Source organism: Phaeodactylum tricornutum, chromosome 6 (assembly GCF_000150955.2).
Source record: "Phaeodactylum tricornutum CCAP 1055/1 chromosome 6, whole genome shotgun sequence".
Lineage (NCBI taxonomy): Eukaryota > Bacillariophyta > Bacillariophyceae > Surirellales > Neidiaceae > Phaeodactylum > Phaeodactylum tricornutum.
In genome coordinates, this window is record NC_011674.1 from 809,343 (window position 1) to 828,975 (window position 19,633).

General features: G+C 49.4%; 9 protein-coding genes across 9 annotated transcripts; 5 read left to right on the forward strand and 4 right to left on the reverse strand.

Moving 5' to 3' along the window:
* Positions 1 to 378: 378 nt before the first annotated feature.
* On the forward strand, positions 379 to 2,332 carry PHATRDRAFT_45312 (predicted protein). The gene is made up of 3 exons (XM_002179261.1): positions 379 to 805; positions 914 to 1,941; positions 2,038 to 2,332. The coding sequence occupies exons 1-3, from the start codon at positions 441 to 443 to the stop codon at positions 2,274 to 2,276; spliced, it is 1,632 nt and encodes a 543-aa protein (XP_002179297.1). The 5' UTR covers positions 379 to 440; the 3' UTR covers positions 2,277 to 2,332.
* An 11-nt stretch (positions 2,333 to 2,343) lies between these two features.
* Positions 2,344 to 4,842, reverse strand: PHATRDRAFT_45314 (predicted protein). The gene is made up of 3 exons (XM_002179477.1): positions 4,633 to 4,842; positions 4,324 to 4,502; positions 2,344 to 3,731 (listed from the first exon to the last, which is right to left on the reverse strand). Exons 1-3 carry the CDS (start codon positions 4,819 to 4,821, stop codon positions 2,693 to 2,695), a joined length of 1,407 nt encoding a protein of 468 aa, XP_002179513.1. The 5' UTR covers positions 4,822 to 4,842; the 3' UTR covers positions 2,344 to 2,692.
* A 559-nt stretch (positions 4,843 to 5,401) lies between these two features.
* On the forward strand, positions 5,402 to 6,927 carry PHATRDRAFT_45315 (predicted protein). The gene has a single exon (XM_002179262.1). It carries the CDS (start codon positions 5,626 to 5,628, stop codon positions 6,592 to 6,594), a length of 969 nt encoding a protein of 322 aa, XP_002179298.1. The 5' UTR covers positions 5,402 to 5,625; the 3' UTR covers positions 6,595 to 6,927.
* Positions 6,928 to 7,069: 142 nt separating this feature from the next.
* Positions 7,070 to 7,765, forward strand: PHATRDRAFT_34990 (predicted protein; the record flags this gene model as incomplete). Its single annotated transcript, XM_002179263.1, has 1 exon — positions 7,070 to 7,765. One exon carries the CDS (start codon positions 7,070 to 7,072, stop codon positions 7,763 to 7,765), a length of 696 nt encoding a protein of 231 aa, XP_002179299.1.
* A 144-nt stretch (positions 7,766 to 7,909) lies between these two features.
* On the reverse strand, positions 7,910 to 8,776 carry PHATRDRAFT_34991 (predicted protein; the record flags this gene model as incomplete). Its single annotated transcript, XM_002179478.1, has 1 exon — positions 7,910 to 8,776. The coding sequence occupies one exon, from the start codon at positions 8,774 to 8,776 to the stop codon at positions 7,910 to 7,912; it is 867 nt and encodes a 288-aa protein (XP_002179514.1).
* A 263-nt stretch (positions 8,777 to 9,039) lies between these two features.
* On the forward strand, positions 9,040 to 13,947 carry PHATRDRAFT_45316 (predicted protein). The gene is made up of 5 exons (XM_002179264.1): positions 9,040 to 10,097; positions 10,153 to 11,781; positions 11,860 to 13,058; positions 13,135 to 13,708; positions 13,740 to 13,947. The coding sequence occupies exons 1-5, from the start codon at positions 9,158 to 9,160 to the stop codon at positions 13,751 to 13,753; spliced, it is 4,356 nt and encodes a 1,451-aa protein (XP_002179300.1). The 5' UTR covers positions 9,040 to 9,157; the 3' UTR covers positions 13,754 to 13,947.
* Positions 13,948 to 14,242: 295 nt separating this feature from the next.
* On the reverse strand, positions 14,243 to 16,702 carry PHATRDRAFT_11703 (predicted protein; the record flags this gene model as incomplete). Its single annotated transcript, XM_002179479.1, has 1 exon — positions 14,243 to 16,702. A coding segment is annotated over one exon (2,460 nt), but the record flags the coding sequence as incomplete, so codon positions are not given.
* A 742-nt stretch (positions 16,703 to 17,444) lies between these two features.
* On the forward strand, positions 17,445 to 18,355 carry PHATRDRAFT_34994 (predicted protein; the record flags this gene model as incomplete). Its single annotated transcript, XM_002179265.1, has 4 exons — positions 17,445 to 17,726; positions 17,777 to 17,823; positions 17,867 to 17,948; positions 18,179 to 18,355. The coding sequence occupies 4 exons, from the start codon at positions 17,445 to 17,447 to the stop codon at positions 18,353 to 18,355; spliced, it is 588 nt and encodes a 195-aa protein (XP_002179301.1).
* Positions 18,356 to 18,666: 311 nt separating this feature from the next.
* On the reverse strand, positions 18,667 to 19,134 carry PHATRDRAFT_34995 (predicted protein; the record flags this gene model as incomplete). The annotated part of the gene is made up of 1 exon (XM_002179480.1): positions 18,667 to 19,134. The coding sequence occupies one exon, from the start codon at positions 19,132 to 19,134 to the stop codon at positions 18,667 to 18,669; it is 468 nt and encodes a 155-aa protein (XP_002179516.1).
* Positions 19,135 to 19,633: the final 499 nt, after the last annotated feature.

The window sequence follows — 19,633 nt, forward strand, 5'->3', positions numbered from 1 at the left end:
ACTGGCGTCTCAGTATACTATATCATGTTCTCCGATAGAACATCCAATATAAACATACAAAGAATTTTTCTTTGGGGCATATGTCTCCTGACTCATGCCTTTGTCGATGCCTTCTCAATAGTCCTAAACAAGGTCTCGAATGCAAAGTGCGAAGCCACAAAACTTTTCGCGTCGTCTATACTGGTGTACGGGGGAGCAACCCACGTGCTTGCCAAAAAATTTGAATCAGGAAAGAAGTAGCCCCGCCCCGCAACTGACAATCGTAGTTCAGCTACCAACTTGTGATAGTAAAAGAATTTGGTGACATTCTGACTGACTGTGAATCCTGAATCGAAAAGTTCTCATCGCAATCAACAATGGACGAAATGTTGGAGCCGATGCTGTTCCCGCAAAGTTCGAACTAGGAATATCACTGCAACTTCAACCTTTCCTGGGTCACCATGGAGGAGCCTAGAGGAAACCTTCACGTTCAGCTGGGAGAAACACTGGGGTCCACTCATCCAACATCTGGGCGTGCTCTTTGGGAAGATAACACTGTATCTGAGGGGATTTCACCAGCGTTGGAACACGATTTGCCCACACATCCCGTACATGATGGCTTGGAATATGAAGTTCTAGTTGGTGCGAGCAGTGTTGTTACATCGCCGCTGACGCCGGTGCCGCCGCTCGCAACCGCATTAAATCGCGACAAAGATTCTTACGGATGTGGGCAAACGAGCGATTGGAAGCTCATACTCAGCTTCATCTGCTTGGTCATTTCGGGTTCTGCAAACGTCGTAATGACCAAACTTCAAGCGATTCCAATGTAAGTCGTAGGTAGATAACAGTGGTCTTGTTCCAACTGGAAAGGCCTAGATTTTCTTCTCGGCGAGCATCGGCTTATCCCATTGTCTGTTGCCTTGAACACACGCAGGTTTAACTATCCCATTTTTCTCAACCTCTGGATAAACATCATGTACATTCCCATTTGTTTTGCTTACATTTTACCTGTATCACGTTTTGGTTGGTTCCGTGATGCTATACCCTTGGAACACACCAAGATGTCTAAGAAACCGTTTGTAATAATGGGAGCGCTGGATTGCTTCGCGTATAGCATGCAAATATTCGCTTCCGTCTATTTACCAGGACCTCTATTGGTACTCTTACCCCAGGCTGCAATTCCGATTAGTATGGTCCTGTCCCGCTACGTCCTCCAAGAACGTTTTCACCGTTGGCAGTACCTTGGTGCAGCGATTGTGTTAGCGGGTATCGCAATTGTGCTGGAACCAGTTTTGAGACACCGTCACGCTCCCGACTTTTATTGTGAAGCCGTCGATGTTGATCATGATTGTACTATTTGTAAGGTGGAGCTGACACAGGAAACTTGCTTATCACACCGTCGTAGCGATGTACGGGACGTTTGGAAAACCGCATTTTATATAAATGGTAGCCATACGCAGATCGACGCTCTCTGTCAGTGGTTGCCTTCGGCTGAAGCCGAGCGCGAGGAAGAGTTTCTCACGGTAGGGTGGAGTTTGGTCATAATTGCTTCCTGCATTCCCATGGCCCTGTCGACAATTTATAAACAAATTGCACTGTCGCCGAGCGATAACAATATGACACAGGAGGCCAAAGTACTGGACCCCATTTTCATGAATGGATGGATTGCGGTGTTCCAGCTCCTCTTTTCTATTGTTGTGTCTGTGCCTGCTGGGATGGTGTCTTCTCCATCCATTGCACCCTGGGATGTGCCGCGAAATCTATGGGATGGTTTTCGCTGTTACGATGGTCACGGCACGATCGAAACGGGATGCCACGTGGATGATGCATGCTCGAACAACGCAGCGTTTTTCGTTAATCTGGCGTTGATCGCCAACCTTACCTTCACATTCTTCACGATGTACATTCTCAAGTACGGGTCTACCGCACTACTGTTCTTGGCCCTAACCGTCATGGTACCGAGTAAGTGACAGTAGCTGCTGACCTCTCACGCTACTCGTCTTTAAATACGAGCAAGCAACTCTCTCACACTTCAATTTGAAACTCTCGGGATGTTAGTTGGAAACCTGGCCTTTTCGTTACCATTCATGCCACAAACGACAACCTTGCACGTTTCGGATATCTTGGGCTTGGCCATCATTTTGTGCGGTCTCGTGCTTTACCGTATCTACGAGCTTCCCGGAAGCTGTGACGACGACCTTTTGCACCGGGACGGTGATCCCAACAGTAACCATGGTTCGAACGATAGTACCTCTACGTTGAGAGAACCTTTGCTTGTACAAACGGGTGAGGTTTAGTAAGCCTCCATTTTTGAGAATAAAGACGGGACCTAATAACCTACGAATGATTTTAGCGAGCCAATACTTTTCGGAAATGAGTCGTGTGTTAGTGTTATGGTTATTGTATTGTAGGGTGGTAGAGAGGGGAAAATGTCTATGAGGGATGTGGGGTACGAATTGAATGTGAGGCGAAGGGAGCACAAGATGCTAAAAGTGATGGACGTGCATGTAGAATGATTCGCAGTGGTGCGAGAAACACAAAACCCGAAAACATTGGGGACGGAAGATAATAACAGAATGGACAAGTTGTGGTGCATTTGCTCAGACTGCAGCATGAAATGATGCGCGGCTGACAAAAGGATGTGTTGCGATACCTTTGGACAGACTGCAGCATGAATTGGCTGATGTACGGATGACATAAGGGTGCGTTCATCTCACCAACCCACAGGGGCTGCAAGAGAAGTCGTGGTAGTAATGGATCGCGGTACTTGATAACGCTGGCGTTTGACAGGCCGATCGCTGTCGCCTTTGTGACATCTACGCTGCCGGTGATGATGGCTGCTATCAGAGGTACTTGTATCGGAGGCCGCCGAAATACTGCACATCTGTGGAACCTTTCTTTCTGCTTCACGCTGTTGTCTTTCAAACGAACCAGCAACATCCAGCAGGGTCTGGAGCTGATTGAAGGCGACTTCCTTTGTGGATGGCTTGCTTGGAAGTTGGCTCGGACTCAAGCTCACGCTGACCATATCTTGAGGAGGAGCACACGATGCTAAAGTTGGGGTCGATAGGACCGAGTCAATTCTATCCACGACGTGTGTCGAAGTAGTGGTAGACTCCGACTTGAAATCGGAATCCAGTCCCCCCAAATGCACCCTCAGCAGATGGTTTTCCTCTTCGAGAATCCGACACATTTCGGCCATTTCTTCCGTAAAGATCCGCTTGCGATCCCTGGTGCGTTTGGCGTGCATTCGGTTCCGTTCCCGTCGAATTTGATCGAGTTCTTCCGGAGTACACTTGGATCTGTCCTTGCCCAAGAGATCGTAGTCAATACCGTCATCCGGCACTTGCTGTTCATCACCAGACACATCGGATGTAGAAGCAACCTCTTCGCCGCCACCGTCGGACATCGATTGGGGGCTAGCCGCTACCACTGGCACTGCGACCTTGATTTTCTTGGAAGCATGCTGACCAGGGAGAATGAGCGCCGGCAGTTCGGGAATCTTGGAGGGGTCGGGTATTTCTTCGACAGAGCGGTACATCAGCGCTTCCACACGCGGGTCTTCGTTCGGAGACTGTGATTGTCCTTTTGAAAAGAGCCCCACCAGAATGTTCGCCGTGTTCTTTTCGTTAATGATCTGTTTTAAACGAATTTGCTCATGCTTGAGATCCGTAGCTCGACCCTCCAAGCTCTGCATTTGTTCCTTTTTGCGTTGGCGGGTCTTTCGAGCGTGGATGCGATTGCGTTCGCGACTAGCCAGGGTAGTGCGATAATTTCGATTGGTCATGGCGACGAAGCAGAAAGGAAGAAAACACACAGTACGTGAGAGGCGTTGGTTCTGTTGGAATGGCAGGTGCGGAACACCGCGATTTGCAAAGCAACGAGCAAGAAGAGAGGCGACTTCGGCCAGCCTTCAACTTGCTGCTGGTGAGCCGAAGCCTTTTTTCTAGTTGAGCATGGACTGCGTGTCAAAACGCAACGAGAAAGGAAGAAAACACCAACTGGCGGCTGGCAAGAGAACATCGAACCAATGCAAACGCGGAAACACATGACGCGCTGAAATCAAGCGATTTGATTGGCTTGTTGATACAAAGAGAGAGACAGTGCCGTATTCCATAATTGAACCGAACCATACGACAGTGACATCATTGCCAGAAGGTTCCAATGTCACAGCAGACTAGCAATGCCTGCCATGTCGGCAACCAACAGCTGCACCAACGACACGGAGCTTGCAGATCACGACAAACGAGTGTCACACACGATGGTGCAAAGCGTCCGGAATGACCAACAGCTCTCTTCCTGATGGACGATTTCACGAACCCGATATGCGAACGAAATGCTTACCTTCTTTGTACCCGGTCGTCGGTGTCTGCCTTCTTTGGCAGCCATTTTGGCGACGAGGAGACTGATTCTGTAGAAGCAGCTGTAACAATATTAGGATCGGCAGTAGTTGTCATGACTGGTCTAGACCCGGAACTAGACTTCGTAGACGACCGGCTGGAGTCCGATCCTGAAACGAACGACTGCACAAGAAGTTCGTATCCGTGAGCAATAGGAGTACATATACATGCATACGTAGTGTGCGACGAAATTGAATATCCTGTGAGTTTAGAACTCCATCATAGCGTTGCCGGGGTCGGATGGAACACGTACCTGTTCTGCAGTAGGCTTTCTACGTGAAATTTGTTGGGGGACATCGACCAGCACAGAATTTGGACCTTTCTCGGGCAGAGGCGAGTGGACGAGTTGCACAGTCGAATAAGTCTCGTGGGAATCTTTCATTTGTAACAGTCGAAGCTGTGGGGTGCTATCCACTGCCACTGAAGCGGCTGGAAATCGCATGGTGAACGAAAACGAGAAGAATAAAATTTGCACACAAATGGCTGGGGGTGTGTTTGGTTTGCCGCAACCTCGTTTGGTCAGGAATTGGTACAATCCTTCATTACCACGCGGTGACACAGAGTAGCTCACGACTCGTGAAAGCGGTTATGACGAAGTTTCTTCCGCAGCTGCTTTCGAGAATTTATTATCTACGAGTCACCATCAATTCGGTGTCAATGATGGTTTGAGTGCTTCTGAAGACATGAAGCAATTGAAATAGATACAGGAACGACACAGAAACAAGAAAGTATTCCTGTCAGCAAAAAGTCCAATGTTCCAGTTTATCCAAGCTGCAAAAGAATGCTTCTCGGAAGTAATCCCACTGACGTACGGAAGCACGGGCAGTTGACACTTTCAAGCATTTTATCCTCAGGTCATCCAATGAGATGTTATCGAGCTGCGAATAGATTTGTCGCGACTCGTGCATCTCGAAAAATAGGTTTCTAATTACTGGTAGAGAGAGACTTTTGCCGACTCACCAAAATGGGCATCCTCGGAAACGTAGACAGACCGCAGCATACTCTAGAGACACAAACGGACACGAGTCCAGAAAACAACTTCCCTCGCGAAGGAGTAAAAGCAAATTGCGTCTTGGAAGATACATTGCAGCAAGCATTTGTGCTTGCGTTACCACTTATTCCACTGTTTCCTTCGGATTCCAAAGCGAACGTCGACGATATTGGATTCTGCCCGCACGCCCTGCCCTCTGTGTAAATTATGCGTTCGCTAGTTCCGTGTTGAGTTTACGGCTCATCATTCGTACTGATGCTGCTCCCTCGGTTATCCAGATGTCTATGGTCTGTTCGCGCTTCTCCAGTCTTCGTTCTTTTTATCCTTCTGACTTTGTGGACTTTTGTATTCCGCGCTGTGCTTCCTTTGGTGGGAGACATCGATACAGTCATTCCAGGCACTACCGATCGTATAAATTCCAGAACACCAGCACAAAGAAACGCAACATTGGTACTCAAACTACCAACACCAATTATTGTCGTTGGATATCCGAAAAGTGGAACTACCTCCGTGTGGGATTTCTTCTCGTGTTCTGGATTACGAACTCAGCACTATTGTTGCTGTGGTGACACCCACGACCATCCACCTTGCTCATCCAATTCGATGGCCCATTGCATACTGAAAAACATTGCAGCAAGGAAGGAGAATGTTTTGGAAGGGTGCGGCGACTATGACGTGTACGCTCAAATAGATGGGGAGAGACCAACTTTTGACCGCGGCGACAAAATACGAGGCTTGCTACTAGAAAATGGGACTATCGACGAATGGGACCAGCGTACTGTTGAAGGACGCAACGAGCTTTTCAAACATTTTTTGCCGCAGCACTTTCATCTGCCGATCTTGCACCGATCTGCACCGAATGCTACCTACATACTACCACTGCGGGATCCTATTGTCTGGGCCAACTCTGTGTTTGACTGGTTTCATATGAGAGGTAGAGTGGTCAATGAATATCGATTATTCAATTCTTCACTAGAGCGACCGGGAAAGAACGGGGCCAGAGCCTTTTTAGCTCGAATCTACATTGAGCACACGGACTCCATCAAACGATTTGTGCAACTCCATCCGTCGCACGCCCTCGTGGAGTTTAACATTACTGATCCCAATGCTGGGCAAATCTTGGCAGATGCGTTCGGTTTAGGAGAAGGATGTTGGAGACACCGCAATAAAGTTGGGGAAAGAGCGAACAGGCTAAAGTCGAGGTCAATCTCGAATTGGTTGTAGTTGACTTGTGGCGATGGATGTCAGGCTTCGATTCGATTGGACGTGAGGTACCAAGTTTTCGTTTCGATAAATGCGTGCATTCGATAAAGGTTCTCACGGCTACTTGCCTGGTCATCTATCATCGCGAGTAGTTTCGATTGTGTCTTCAACTTCCTTTGTTGCGATTCCGGATCACGTGTCATGGTCATTCGCATTTACTTTGTCCAATGAAAAGAGAAACTTTGAATTTTGCGACATAATGATGCGTATAGATATATTTATGTCCAACGGATTTCAATTCCAGCTGATAAAGTTACTTAGGGAATCATTGGGAATGAGCGACCCAATAGCATGACAAACGAGGCTCTTGACAGTGCGTAGAAATTGGATTTGAGCATTGCCTATATTTGGTGACTGTTGTGAGGGAAATGTTTGGACAAAGAGTCAATAAAACCTCAACGACGTAGATTGCATGTCCGTCATAGGAAAGGAAAAGATGCCGCGAAAGTCCTGTTTCGGCTTCGTTGAAAGCGACGAAGAAATGAGTCGAAGTATCGCGTTGCAGAGTGGATATTTCGACGCTTCTGTCCTCGATGAAAAACCTTCGTCTAGAATCTATAATGACGATACGTCCATGTATTATTTCCCTCACGATAAACCCCCTGGCTACACCAACTACCCATCGGTTACCCGCAATGAGAGTCGCGACCAAGAGTTATATTGTGACTGCAGGATGCGGCTGCGTTCTGCGGAAGAAGCTAGAGAAGCAATGGAACCTGGGCCAGAAATCTCCGCGCTTCGGACGTGTTGGAGTGGCTCCATGGATTCCATATCTCGTAGTATCAAGAAGATGCATATCAAACAGCACTTGACGGTGAATGCTGAAAGCACTGCACAAATGGAGACTGCGGCTATGGGTATCAATATCAGACAACATTCAGTTTGTTCGTCCTACGAGCACTTTCCGGACGGAATGACGAATTGTAGGAACCAAGAACATGCAACACTGAAAGCACAAGGAATTTTGAACTTGCGACAGCGTCAGCATAAGTGGACGAACACTAGCAAGACCAGCCTCTGCAAAAGGATCGTCGATGCACATATTTTCAAATCGGCCAGAACGATAAAGAAAAACGACGAGGAAATGGAGATCAGCTTTGAGGCTATGGAAAACGATTCGTATAGGGTCTAAGTGTGCTGTACATTTACGTGTACAATACCAAGCTCGGAGCTTATTCCCCGTCCGATCGGCTTTATTGCTTCTTCCGATATTCGACAGGTTATACCAATAAATTGACGAAACGTCAATGGCCGGTGTTCAGACTTCCGCATCGTTTCAAATGCTAAATACTCGCCTCTTGACGACTTTGCCTTCTTCTTTATCAAACACTTGCAAATCTCGCAACAGTTGTTCAGTGTTGTCATCGTCGGTCGACTTGGCGAGAAAGTCGGCTTTGTTTTGGAGCCCCGCTACCGCAAGGGCGTCCTTTTCGGTGTCAGAAAGAGCAGCCTCTTGTACTAGTACATGCATTTCATGAAGAATCATGGCCAGAATCCGTTCTTCCGATTGTTGTAGATTGTCCTGAGTTTTTGTAGGGGATTTTCTTGTGGCAAACAGGCCGGCAATCCCTTGTGCTGTAGTCGCAGTACTATCATTGACTTGATTCAAGTTTGCAGCTATTCTTGCTGCCAAAGGTTTCCAAGTGTCCTCCTGAAGTAGCGATTGGAAAAGGATACGTTTCTTTTCAACCACCGTGCAGTATCCGTCGGCAAGTTGTTCGGCCTTACGCCGCTGCGTGCCCGATTTGAGCGATTGTGCGGCAAAAATGACAAGTAAAAAGGATCCAGCCGCATTCCATAGTGCTTGGTTGTATTGGGCTTTGCGCTTGGGATTTTCAAAGATTTGGGCGGTAACGCCGCTTCCTGCGACTGGGGGAGATGCAGATTTCTGGGGCTGAAGGACGCCTTTCATTTCTTGGTGCACGCTTTCCATAGTTTCTTGTTTGGATCGATTAGAAGCGTGTGTCGTAGTGTTTCCTGTGGTACTGAAGGCTTTTCGTTGCAGCTCCAGTGGAGTGTACGGATTAAGTTGAGATCGGCCAGCGAGGAGCCGATTGCCGGCATAGGTCGTCGCAGACAAAGCACGATGAGCACTTCTCGGTACTTGTGCGAGCAGGAACCTCTTAGACGCAACAGCTCTCATGCTATTAATAGAGTCAATCAAGGAAAGTGATGTTGCGGGTATGGTGGATAAGATAGGATCATATCAAAGGCAGCTGAAGGAGAGCTTCCATCGCGAGGTTGTTCGCATCTTGGAAAGTGATGGTAAAATCGGGTTGGCAGTGATTTCCTGCCGGACCGCGGACGAGCAGCGAAGCGATGGAGATCAGTGCGTTAGGGCCGGGTTCGTCCTCTACCATGAGAAGGCATTCGAAACATTGCAACCATTCACAGGCGTCCAGTGTCGATTTGCTTGCTCTGATTGACTGTGAACGACCAAGTTTGTCTCTGTAGCTCTAGCGGAAGAGTCGAAGATTTTGTCTGATCCGATACAAGCACGGGCGAGAAAGAATATCTCGCACTCATGGTGCAAAGCGCGAAAAATTCAGAACTCCCCAAGCACCAAGTTTCAGAAACGACTGATCCTGCTACTCGGGAAGAGTCTTTTTCGACGAGCACAAAGGGTGCTGCTGGAGATTCCCTCCATGAACAGTCTCTTGATAGTCTAAAGGCTCCGTCGGAAAAAATTGTAGCGGATGACGTTACTGAGGACGAACAAGACGACGGAGACAACGCAAGTTTACACTCACCAACGCCGCCAGAACTGTTAATGCTGGATGATATGGAGGGCGACGTCGAAGATGAAGATTCACTTATGGACCCAGAGGATTCCTTGCCATTAATGTATTATACGCGCTTGCTCGAGCAACTGCCCCGACAGTCGGTGCCACAGTCCGAAGACCAAATGAGCACCGTTGCTCCGCTCGCGACCGACTGCACGTGTTCGGCAATGGGAAAAGTGATCTTGTCGTCGGAGACGACCTTGGCAGTCCCAGATGTTTCCAACGAAACGCTCCCCCGAACTGAGAGTTCCAGTAGTCCCAACGAGTCCCGCAATGTTCCAGTTTCTGCAGACTTGTGGCAAGCTCAACCGATTTATTTGACCGCCCTCGGATTTCAAGACGGCAGTGTCTATATTGTGGACAGCCAGAATGGGACCACCGTCGCGGGCCACGACCAGCTGTACCTTCACGAAATCACTGCATCTTCAACAAACATTATGTCTGGTACTGGAAGCCATAAAAAAAGAGATGCGGTAGTGGCACTCAGTTGGGATTCGACTGGCACTGTCCTTTCTGCCATTGATGCGGTTGGGATGTGTGCCGTATGGGAAATTCGATATCAAATTCAAATGCAGTCCAGCGTGATCCCTCCCACCATATCAACTGCCACAGCTACGCCAGCCACACGCGAAACATCTTCCAACATGTTTCGTACTCTCATGTCCGCCTGGACAGGAGGAAGTACCGTCCAGCAGCAATGCGACTCCCGCCGCAATCTCGACGTTAACGGAAACAGATGAAGCCAGAAACACGTCCGAAGCTCCAAGCATTCTAGGAAGTGTTCCCACGTTAACCGTCGCTTCTATTCAGGCCCACCGCGTGAGCTATCCCAAGTCGTTTGGCGTGCCGACCCAGCTCGCATTAGACCCGTCGTACAAACGCCGCCGCGAAAAAGGTCTCCTAGTTGGCTTTACCGATGGACGTCTCGTATTGACTAAACGTGGATTCGTTTTCCAACGTCGTAGTGATTCCGTCTTATATCAAGGGACCGATGGACCCGTGCAGGCTTTGACTTGGCGGGCAAACGTAGTAGCTTGGGCCGACAATTCCGGCGTCCGTTTACTGGATGCGGAATCGTGGAGCCGGATTGCCCACGTAGATCGGCCGGCCGGAGCTAGACCGACGTTGTATCCAACCTTGTGCGATTTACAACCCACAATAGTGTGGGAAACTTCGCGACGACTGCTTGTTGCATGGGGCGATTGTCTCTTGACCTTGTTGGTGCGGGAAAGCAAAGTGACATCACCTGTATCCGCCAATAGCACGGCTTCGGATGGCAATACCAATATTAATACTATGAGTGGGGCCCCAGCAGTTGTCATTCGGCGAACGGTTGAATGCACTATGGCGTGGGCGTTGGAGTGTGTGGCGTGTGGCGTTGCGCCGCTGGATGCCGAACATGTGGTCGTTTTGGGGCTAGTACCGCCTCAAGATTTTGATGTTGTTTCCGAGACCACCCAAGCCAATGCTCGTAATGAAATTGAACTTCAGATCATTTCACGCACAGACGGAGTTGTGGTATACTCGGATTTGCTTCCATTAATGCGCAAATCATCTAAAAACGGATACCGACGAGCGAAACCAGCTGAATCGGCGGCACCGTATTGCTTACTATCTAGCTTTGCGGTTCCCCGAATGGAAAACACTTTTGAGTTTCAGAATGACGAACCAGGCGATGTGGGCATTGACCAGCAAATCAATCCGTCGCTATTTAGCGCACCGGAAATCCCGCGAAAAATCTTTCGGGATTCTCATTTAAGGTGGAATCTCAGCATGATTGAATTCGAGGAAGCCACTAACTATAAGTCCACAGTCGGTACGCAAGGACGTGAGAAACATTTGGTCATCGACGATGTTGCCCATGACGCAACTAGCGTTGATAGCGATGATTACGGTTGTGTAATAGAGCCACTCTCCAAAATGGAAGAAACAGAACAGCTGCTTGCTTCAGTTTCACCTCCAGTAATGATAGTTACGGCGGGATCGGACGTTGTGTCGGTGCGGATGCGAGACGTCGATGATGCGATCTCAAGCGCATTGTTAATGAGAAAGGCAGGACTCGCTCTTCGGACAGGCTTGAAATACATTCGTCGACTTCAAAAATACGAGATTGAGGACCTTGTTGACGAATACTTTGCTGCTGTTCTTCGATTACCTCGGGAGCAGGGTTTGATGTCTTCGTTTGTCAATGATGAAGAGAAAAATATGGCTCCTACCCGCCTGTCTCTTCGGAGAATGAAGTTGGCAGCAGTTGCTATGCCCGTTCTTTTCGGTGGGAACGTCCAGCTATGGGAGCGATGGACTGCCCATCTAGAAAAGATCCCTGGTGGTCTGTTTGCAATTCGTGAGGCTATCCCAGTGCGAGGTAAGTTGGATGCTGGTCTAAGGTTGTTTGTCTTATGGCCTCCGTCCTAGCATCTTATGATCACCTGCTACTTGTCAGACCCCAAACTTTCCAATGAATTTTACACTAGGATATTGAAAACGATGTTTCGTCACGCGCACGAGACGATTAGCCGTAGTTGTACATCAGCGAGAGAACGACTCGCCGGTGAAGCTGAAAATCATTTTCTGTGCGCACTTCTGTGCTGGGGAACGACAAACATTCTCCGTGTGCACGTTGATTTGTATAGATACCAACGCGATTACAACTCATCACCTTCGACATCGACAATGCTCCGCGCTGTCGAGAAAGGTCTGCGTGGGAGAAGAGAACAGACAGCAGCTTCTTACTTACTGCCTACTTTTCGATCCGCTGAACAGCCGTCGGTCGAGGCTTTGAATGAAATTAGCGGTTCTGGGGAAGTATCAGACTCTCTGTATTCGGTCGATGAAATGCTGTCATATTTGCGGTCTGGCGACGCTCAGCGGTCCGAGTCTGTCGATATAAAAGTTTCAGATATGGCTGGCACAATAGGTATGACAGACAAGGTTTCAAGTATTGCGCTTGATGCTGTGGCCAAGCTCGATATGATGAAAGGCCGATTTGATGATGCTCTAAGAGCATTGTTGGAGATTGGGGTGACCAATTCGCATCTAACGTTGGAAGATGTGGAAAGAAGTGCTCTGTCAGCCTTCTCCTCGTCGAAGAAGGCCTCCAAAAGCAAAGCGACAAACAATCACGTATTTGTTCTGTTGGTGATTGAAAAATATCATCTGCATCAGTGTCTTCTCGATCCAAAGTTTTTGAGAGAGGCTTTGTCTACTTCTCCTTTGTTTGCTTTGGTTCGACTTGTTGGTCTCGAGAGACTGGGTGATTTTCTCATTGAACATTGTGTTGCCCCTCAAGGAGAGAATACTCCCCATTCGTTGTCTCAAGTGTATACGCCACATTCACAGTCAGATAAGACAAATGGGGAACGCCGTGGTACCTTACCGCTCGACCTTGTTGCCGAGCAGCTGGAGGCAAATCAAAAGCTGCTTTACTGGTATTTGCACCTCGTATTCGTAAGCAGACCAGAGCTCTACGTAAACTTTCCAAATACAGCAAACCCGCCTCGAAATATTGTCAACCTTCACAGAAAAGCTGTTTCGTTGTACATAAAGTTTGCAGGAGCCAACAGAGACTCCGCAGCCCTGCTCGAGAGCACAGAAGCATACCGAGCAATTGAGACAACGACTCCTTTTCTGGCGTTTTTAAGGGTAGGAATTGAATGATTTCACGAGTCCAAGAAAGCTGCTTTATTTTCTGACCGTTCTTTGTTGCTGTCTTGATTAGAGCATCCTGAGCTTAGGTGGCGTGAGTGCTATGGAAGTTGGAAAGCTGTTGGAGATCGAACGGAAAGGCGGCGCTGGCAATTCGAGTACTTTCGCATTGGAATTGGCCTTCATTCTTGAACATTTCGGTGGTGGCACCGAGGCTGAAGCTAGCTTGATTCTCGACTTGCTTCTTCGAGGCGCTAAGTCGTTGATGCTAGCGGTGGCTTATGCTCAGCGCAATGCTGACCACAATTATTTCTTGTGGGAGATTTTGATTGACTTCTGTCTTGGCAAAACACCGGATGCTGGCTATCAATTAAAAAACAGAAACGATGGGGCACTCTTTGGCTCCTTGCTCGAAGCAGCGGCTCTGTCTGGCGCGGATTTAGCTACGTTGGTTACAAAAATTCCGCCTAGAATGTCAATCGAAGGTCTTCGCCCTCGGCTGGTTGCAGCGGTCGCCGACTACCGTTTGAAGCTGTCAATGCATGAGTGCACATCGTCTGTGGCATTTTCTGAGAAAGCTTCGTTAATGAAAGAATCTGCCCATCGCTCGAGGAGAGGAATGCGAGGCGAATGGGAAGGAACTGACAGTGAGTCCCACCTACTTTTGATGTCCAATAGTCCAGCACCCTTGAAGCAGCAAACTAAGACTGTACAAATATGCGCACTGCCTGCTTCTCTAAGACCTATTCACAGAAGCGATCATAGATCTCGAACTCTGTCAGTGCCCATTCGATAAACTGTCGCTTTCTACCCCCCAAAGAAGAGGGCAAACGCAAGATCAATTACGATTATACTTATTAAGCTAAGGGCAGCTTGACTAACTCTCATATGTTCATTTTTGCTCTCGTCGTTGGTTGAGGTAGTGCTAACAACTCTCAGCTTTCCAACACTATGGTCGTGTTTCGCGCATTTTCTTCATTGTCTTCGTCCTCATCGCTGGAAGAATCACTGTCACCCACAGTCGCAACCTCCTCCATGTCGTTGTCGACATCTGTATTTCGATCTGCCATGCCCACAATCGCCCTCCCACCAATCTGTACACGCCCGTCAGTGTATTTCGGGGGCAGAACAAGTTTGCTAGACGATTCCCAAGTTGCAAATGCTTCTCCTCCGTCGACTTCATCAAGTCTTCCCATGGCGAAGAGGGCAAAATCGAGTAGGTACGAGCCAGCATAAAGTTTGTCTAAACGATCAAAATGACGCTCAGCGTACGGAACAATACCCGCCAAAATTTCTGGCACGCCGTCAGTTGCCGCTAACTTGTGAGCAGGAATCGAGGAAACTATGGCACGGACGACTAGCAATGCAATGTGGGAGTTTCGTGCACGAGTATTCCACTCACGACAATATCGAAGGACTTGAACAAGACGCTCCGTCGCCCATCCCTTTACATGCCGTTGGAGAGACTCAAAGCCTGGTCTCCCCTTTTGCGCCTCGCTTTCAACGATAGATGCCAGAATTTTTAGAGCTTGGTGAGGTTTGTCTCTCTGTAGAGCAATTTCGAGCGCCTGGGTGTATTCCTTGTGCCTTATATGATTTGCGAGCGATTGGTCTAAGACAATAGCTTCTTCCTCCTCAGCTTGTCTAGCGTCTTCGTCAGCCTTAGTTGTATCTTCCCACACGACAATCCTAGAATCCGCACCACCCGAAATCATTTTCGTTCCATTCGCCGCCAAATCGAGCGCCCAGACCTTGTCATTGTGCCCATCCATCGTCGCTTCACACTCGTTCGTTCGAATTGTCCAGAGTTTCACGAGCCCATCAGCACCGGATGACACCATTTGAAGGCCTCCGTTCAAAAATCTGACTCTTAACACACTCGCCAAGTGGCCTTGGAAAGTTCGAACACAGCTGTAATCACTTAAGGACCAGACCTTGATTGAGCGATCACCGCTTCCCGTAGCTAATATTCTGTCATGAGGAGAGAACTGGCAGTCCCAAACACCTCGCCGATGTCCTTTCAACGTTGCTTGTAGTGATAAATCATTGGATTTCCAGAGTTTGACAGTCTTATCCTGCGATCCCGTTGCAACGAGCGAATCATTGGGAGCCACAGATACAATATTGATATCTTTTTCGTGAGCTCGAACACTCACGAAAGCCTTAAGTGGAGTCTCTTCTCTATCCTCGCCAAGTCTTTCCAAGTCTGCCACACCGGGTAGATTCCATCGTTTCAGTGTACGGTCCATGCTGACCGTCACTACGAACGAACCACCACCGTTCGTGGCCGCCTTGCCCCGGACGTCGTATCGACCTTGCTTGCGAGATAATGCGGTCGACCCAATGGCTTCGGTATGACCTGTTGCCACGGCCACACTACTTTGCGATGCCAGTGACCATAACCGCATCGTCTTGTCCTTGCCGCAAGTTGCGACGTATCGTCCGCACGGACTTACGTCGACGCAAAGTACGGTGGCCGTATGGCGATCCAGCACTTGGCATGAAAAATTTCGGAGATCAAAGAGTCGAACTTGGGCACTATTGGTTGCGACTACGACGTGAACTACGTCGTGGCCGACAGGGGGTGGAATTGCCTTGAGGTCGAGAATATCGTCGTTATGTCCAACAATCGTGCGATCAGTTTGCAAAAGGTAAGCTTCGGACAGTGACAGGAAAGAGATATTGTTTTCGGCGTCAGCCACGACGAGTTGCTCCTGAACAAACTCATGGCCTTGGCTCGGTTTCGTTTTGCCCATTGGTTTGGCCAATGGAATGTATTGCAAATTCATGTACCCACCACGGGCTTCCCCAAACGACTCGGATACAGGCTGCTCCGCTAGCAAGACGAGTGCCATTTTGCCGGATTCTTCGTCCTCTTTGGCTTGCCAGAGGCGAATCTGACCTTTACTTCCAGCCGTCGCCAAGACTAGATCTCGTCGGCTTTCCGTTGGTGGAAGTACAACCATCCCTTCGACTTGTTCGTAAACGGGCAGGGTGTGAATCCGTCGATAAGTTAGGGAGACGGTTCCAGCATTTTGCCACTTCTTGGACTTCTTCTTCGTGTCCACCTTGGGGCTCTCGCCGATGCGCCACAGATTGACGACGGCGTCGCGTCCAGTCGTTACTAAAATGTCCAACTTTGCGTTCCATTCAACACTGGTGACGGACGACAGATGATCACGCAACACCACAACCTGCTGTTGTTCCGTGTCGCGCAAATCGTATAGAGAAATACTCCCGTCGTCCCGTCCAACTGCGAGTACTAAATGCGTTACGTCCGGCAGCCAGGACAGACATGTGACGGACAATGTTCCGCTTCCTCCCCCACCCGCCGCGCCTTCGCGTGCGGCCATTGGTCGGAAGACGTGAGTGCAAAATCCTCCGCGCACATCCCAAACGCGGGCACTGCCGTCGACCGATCCGGTAGCACAGAATACGTTAGAGCGATGAAATGCAAGTTCCGTAACGGGCAAGGTGTGTCCGGATTTACCCCATGTTTTGATCAGTTGTGCCGGTTTGGCGTGTTGTGGAGTTGTTCTGGTCGGGAGGAGCGCATACTGCCTGAGCAGACTACTGTGCGAGCAGGTCACGATGGTCTGATCGTTGTGCGCCAGAGCGTAAGCTGTGATCGCATCCGCGTCGATTCCGTCCTGATCTTCGTCGAGCTCATCATCTTGCGCCCAGATGGCGTCGTCGGATTGTCCCCGCACCGTCCCCCGTTTGACTCCCAGTTGAGCGTCGACGATGGCCACGTCGCCACCAACCGGCAACAACAAAAAGGCTCCATTGGCCTGCAAGGCTGGCTCCGACAGACCCTGATCGTGATCCGTCGACGAGCGAGTATCATTGATGATGGCGGTGACGGCGGTAAATGTTGTTCCGGAAGAATGCCGAATCTTGCCTCCGGTAAAAGTCGGGACGTGCGCGGTCTGTACGGCCCAAGACTTGGACAAGATCGGCGCGGCGGGTTCGTGCGATACTACCGCATGGCTAGTAGAACCGTCCATTCCTTCCATGATGATGAAGTGCTGCCTTGCACTACCGTTATTGATGGGAATACGGGGCAGAGATCGCGGACTGTCGGCAACGGAAGAATAACAAGGAAAAAACATTTTCTGGATGCTCGGCTACCATATTTCTTGGCTTTCGGATTTCTGGGTTATGAGGAGGTGCTTTTGACGGGACTGACTAATTCGTGATTTATATGTACCCGAACAGTCAGTCTTGGTACGAGAGCAACGCACGAAGCCAGCTCCGATGGATCTCTGGTTGCGTACTTTCAGTTACTTCTCCTTATCATGTTACATTAGCGGTTCGCTAGCATAAAAGAGAGAGCGTTTCCGTTGTTCCCACTCATTCTTCCAAAACCTTTCCAGTCGTAAGATGAAGCTAGTACTGAAGCTGATACTCTTGGTGCTGACTGTTTCCGCAGTTGCAGGCTTTGTGGTAAGGCCGTGTACTGTCTGTCCATCGCGGAATCCTTCCGCGTTGGCAGCTACGGTCGATGCCGAGTCCGGCAGTCGCACTCGGCGGGGCTTTGTCACTGCCGCGGTTACGCTAGGTGTTGGTGCGGTGGCAACCTTGGGCAACAACGTACTCCCAGCCGTGGCGGAAACCATGGACGACTTGGCCATGCCCACCGAGAAGGAACAAGCCGCAATGGATGTAAGTACCTTGGTAATTTCGTGCGTGCATACGTTGGTCTTATTTGGAAGCACGTCGTTCCCGCGCGTGTGCTACAAGGCTTGGCCATTTCGTCACGGTATCTGTACATATAGTGCATCTATGTATATCTCTCTCTCTAGACGTGCCTACATCACCATCCCCTCGCTCGACTCTGCCAACGTACCATCCTTTCCTCATGATGAGTCCGAGGGCTACCAACAAGTAATTGTTGCAGGGGAAGATCAAATGCACGGTTTGCTGAGGCCTTTTTTCCCGGCTGCCTGAACAAGGCAGTGTAAAAGTGACTTCTATCCCAATCGTGCAACACATACACCAAGCCAAACTTTTGGCTGTGTCCACTTTTGTTTGCATTGACAACGACCGTCTTCTCACGTTTTATTTGTTTGTGTGTCTGTGTATGCGGTTTCGGTTGATTTGTCAATCACTGGTAGGAAGCTGCCATGAAGGATCGTTTGCGCCGCAAAGCGGAACTCCAAAAACAAGCGGCGGCACCCAAGGGACTAGCCGAATCCATGAAGGCCGAAAAGGAAAAGCAAGGTGAAATCAAGAAACTTTCCAAAGAGGAGCGTCGCAACGCCCTGTGCGAAGAGCTCGGCCGCGGATGCTAAGCAAGGAATCATCAAAAGACGTGCGCGTATTGGGTCTGTAGGTTGTTGGCTGGAGAAGATGCCGACGAGTGCTCGGTGAACCGACTGCAGCACGACGCAAAGGCGGAAAGTCCGACCCAACGGCAGTCACTAGACTATGGAATGCTGTACCAGGCAACGATGTGCTGCCACGCTTTCTCGCTAGTATTGTCAATTGGCAGATGCGAGATAGAGGTAATGCTAAAGTAAGCTGTTACGTCTTTTTTTCTAAAGCTTTCGAGGTACCTACCACAGCCACGGAAAAGAGACCGTCGGCGTTTCCCAGGTTCCGATTACACTTCCGGAGCTAGTCCTCCCGTCACCACGGCCGCAATATCTTGGCTGCGCATGAAACTGAGTTTTTTGCCATCCGCCGTCTCTTCATCCTTGGGACCGATGCCCCAGGGATTCTTGGCAATTACGATATCGCCCACTCGAATCTCTGGCATGGGCGAAACACGTCCGTTTTCTTCTTCCCGCCCGGGTCCCACGGAGAGGACTTTACACAGATGCAGTTTGGGCAAATCTTCCTGCGGCACAAAGAGGCCCGATTCGGTGGGCGGTTTTCCCTGTACACGTTCCACGAGGACCATATCGTAGTGACACTGCCAGGCGTTTTCTTTCCCGGCCGATTCGTCAAAGACGAGTCGACCGATGCCAGCTCCGCCGTAGAATTTGGCCTTGGGCGCCTTGGAAGACAAGGCAGACACCCGGGATAGGGAAGATGCTGCCATGGCGAGCGCCAGGAGTAGTGTCGCCATGGTACGTAGTGACGCTAGCATGGTGATACTTGATCGGTTCTTGAATTACGCAAATGTGGACTGGATTGGATGGGAAAGGGACGGTCTCGAATAGTGCGACGACTTCCGCTGCTGCTTTCTATAGTCGACGGTGCAAGGTACACGGTACGTAGCAAAAAGAGAGACAACGGGAAATCGTTGCTTTGAACTGTCCAGGAAGGGAAGAGGCGTCACCTTTTACCATTGCACACCGCTAGTAGACTACTCTGAAAACTCTAGAACTACTTAGAGTTAGTCGAGCAAGGGAGGTGATGGATATGGTATTCGTGTGCTCAGATGACGGGATACGACAGACGACAGTGCGGGGTAGGTCCCACGACTTTTGTAACATACCTGTATACGGTACCTACCGGTATCACTCCGCACAATTCCGCGTGGACCACTTCTAGCCCTAGACGTCGTCGATTCCACGATTCAACTCGACTCACGACTCTATTTCCGGTATTCTGCCCATCGTACG